The sequence below is a fragment of the Buceros rhinoceros genome, unplaced genomic scaffold, assembly GCF_000710305.1.
Source record: "Buceros rhinoceros silvestris isolate BGI_N320 unplaced genomic scaffold, ASM71030v1 scaffold31368, whole genome shotgun sequence".
Classification (NCBI taxonomy): domain Eukaryota; kingdom Metazoa; phylum Chordata; class Aves; order Bucerotiformes; family Bucerotidae; genus Buceros; species Buceros rhinoceros.
Window position 1 is genome coordinate 1 of NW_010427946.1, and position 2,840 is coordinate 2,840.

At 42.3% G+C, this 2,840-nt stretch overlaps 1 protein-coding gene across 1 annotated transcript in view; it reads right to left on the reverse strand.

Moving 5' to 3' along the window:
• Nucleotides 1-206: 206 nt before the first annotated feature.
• DNER (delta/notch-like EGF repeat containing) overlaps nt 207-2,840 on the reverse strand; it is a gene marked incomplete at its 3' end in the record, with an annotated part of 42,411 nt that continues 39,777 nt past the window's right edge. Inside the window, exon 9 of the mRNA XM_010142113.1 lies at nt 207-323. Within this exon, the coding sequence (XP_010140415.1) occupies nt 207-323 (117 nt within the window). The remainder of the gene's footprint in view (nt 324-2,840) is intronic.

Genomic DNA, 2,840 nt, shown 5'->3' on the forward strand with positions numbered 1-2,840 from the left:
CGGCCGCGCCTCCCGGGGCTGAGCTGCCCGTCCACGGCTGCTCGTACATCGCACCGACAGACAGGCCACCCAATACACTGAATTCACACAGGGAACGGCTTCTGTATCGCTGTTACAGAGTTTAGATGGAAACGGTTAACTTCAGAAAGAGAGATTCTCGCAGAGCTGATCTCTTCCTAGTGACACGATGATTCCGCTGCTGTTACGTTCCCAAGCAGCAAACGCCAAATACAGCTGTTTGCGTCTATATAACACCTCTGTGGACACACTCGGAACCAAGGAAGCAATACCAACATCAACACCACTTCTCCAGCTGCTGTGTCCTGAGCAGGGGAAAAAAGCAAAAGCAAACCCACACACAACGCTGTGCACTGCGGCTTCACAAAGGGCAACTAATATTACTAAACTTTTTGTTTTTCTCCTAGGTCACTAGAAACTGGGTATGCCTTTACTGAAGGCAGCACCTTCATGAACTCCAGCAGAACCTCCCAGTGACAGCTCCATTTTGACGTGTTCTCAGGAACCTAAAAAACCCCTAAAAAAAGATGACCCGATGTTACCTCTTCACTCTCTACGTGACCATCCCTCTGCTACTGCTCTTTACAAAGGCAGAATCAGATGTCTCACCACTCTCCTCTGGATTCCCAAATCCTTCTTTTTCTTTCTTAAGCAACAGGGAGGCTGCCTTGACGAGGCCAGGGAATTGGTCCAATGCTCTCTGGCATGGTCTTCAGACAGCTACCTGCTGAGGGGCACCGTTTTTGCACGTGGCTATGTTAAAAACCACACGGTGAGAAAATGTGGAAGGGAGCACACTATCTGTGTCACACAGGCTGATGAGAAGTCAGGGTGGTTTTTTTTTTTTTTCAAAGCCTTTGAGAGCAGTTGACAGAGCAAAAGATACAGCGGTGCAACCTCTTGAGAATACCTGCCCTATCAGGTCTTTAGTTGCATCGGGGGAAATTGAGCTTGGATATCAGGAAAAATTTCTTTACCCAGAGGGTTATTAAGTGTTGGAACAGGCTGTGCAGGGAGGTGGGGGAGTCCCCATCCCTGGAGGGGTTTAACAGCCCTGTGGGTGTGGTGCTGAGGGACAGGGTTCAGGGATCCTGGCAGTGCAAGGTGAGTGGCTGGATTCGATGATCGTAAAGGTCTCTTCCAACCAGGCGATTCTGTGATCAGCTTAACAAAAGAAAAAGGGAGAAGCTTACTCTCTCTTTATAAATCAATGAAGGACAAAGTTGAACATTTTTGAGCCTTTCTTAGGCTGTGGGAAAGGAAAAGAGATGACAAAGTGCTCTGCTACTGACAAATGTTGCACTTGGCTCTGCAAAGGCTCTGAGAGAAACCTGTGCTCCTGTAACCAGCTGTGAAGCTGCATGAGCAAAAAACCAAGTGCAGAGGAAACACACTCCATGGTTCTACTACTGAAGTTGCCACCATTCTTCACATCCTATGGAATTTTTTCTGACACTCCTCTCTCTCCCCCACACGCACCCCCCGGTGTTCTATATGTGCTATAATATATATTTATAAAGTAGAGGGAAGGTTCTAATGTCTGTACATGCGCTGTGCAGTTTCAAACTCCATACCCCTTATGGCTTCAAGAAAGCCAAATGCAAAATTTTGTTGCAACATTAGTTATTGAATTTCTAGATAGGTTTCTTCACTTTGGGCTAGACAAAATTAAAAAGAATAAATTGATAATATTTGCATTTGAAATTGCTAACAGCAGCTCTATCAAAATAATGGAGTATAAAGAGAAAAAAGGCTTAAGTGGAGGAAGAAACTGCTTTGGGATTCAGGGACTAAATAAATGTTCTATGAACAGACACAATGTTGTCCCACTGGTTTCACGAACCAGGTTCTAGATTAAAAATCCAACAAATGAGAACAAAAATTTTTATCAGGACTAGTTCTTTAACACGGGGTAAACATGAAAACACGAGATAAACTAGGAATCTAATCTCCAAACACTAGGTATTTCTTTGTTACCTGTGAAGGGGCAGGTGATAAGTATTAATAATGGGGGTGTTCAATCATATAATCAAAGATTTAAAGGCAAAGATTCAAAGGCAAAGATTCAAGTGCAATTGAAAAAATCACACACATAATACAAAGTAGCTATGGTTGCACAGGCTTGTGAATTCCACAGAGCCCTCTCAGCAGACATTCGAAAAATATAGTCAGCTTGGAAATAACATACAGTTTCCCTCCCCAGTTCTAGAAAGAGGAACATTCAAAAGTATGAGACTGCTTTCAACTTATACAAGCTACTAGATAATGTAGGCTATCCATAACGACACCCACGATGAAAGCCAACACACAAAATAATTGGTAGTAAATGCCTGGTTATGCATGTTCTGCAAATTGTGCAGATACGCAAGTATAGTAATTACCATTTATCATTCTTCAAATCTGTACGCTGGCCAAAAGAGCATGGAAACCAAACTGCCTACCAAGCCAGGAGATGTTCACAGACCCTGGGCAAATTTGAACTGTTTAAAATTCCCCTCTCATTAAATTTTTGTGGCAGAAGTAACACAGATGAAAATCTATTTGACACTATGCCTGCTAGTAGAAATAGTGCTTAAAGGAAGGGTGGCATTCAGGTCACACATACAAGCAAAACTCTGCAGCGTTTTGCTTCTGTAATAAGAAATTGTAACTGCTGTAAAATACCTAAAAAAAAAAAGAACATGGCATCCTAGAGCCGAACACAAAAAATAAGTGGGAGTTTCTACAGTTTTTAAACCAGTGTGTTTCAGACATATAACCAATATGCAGGAGAATTTTAAAATGTCATTTAATAAACCTAACTATTTATGTATCTAAAACAA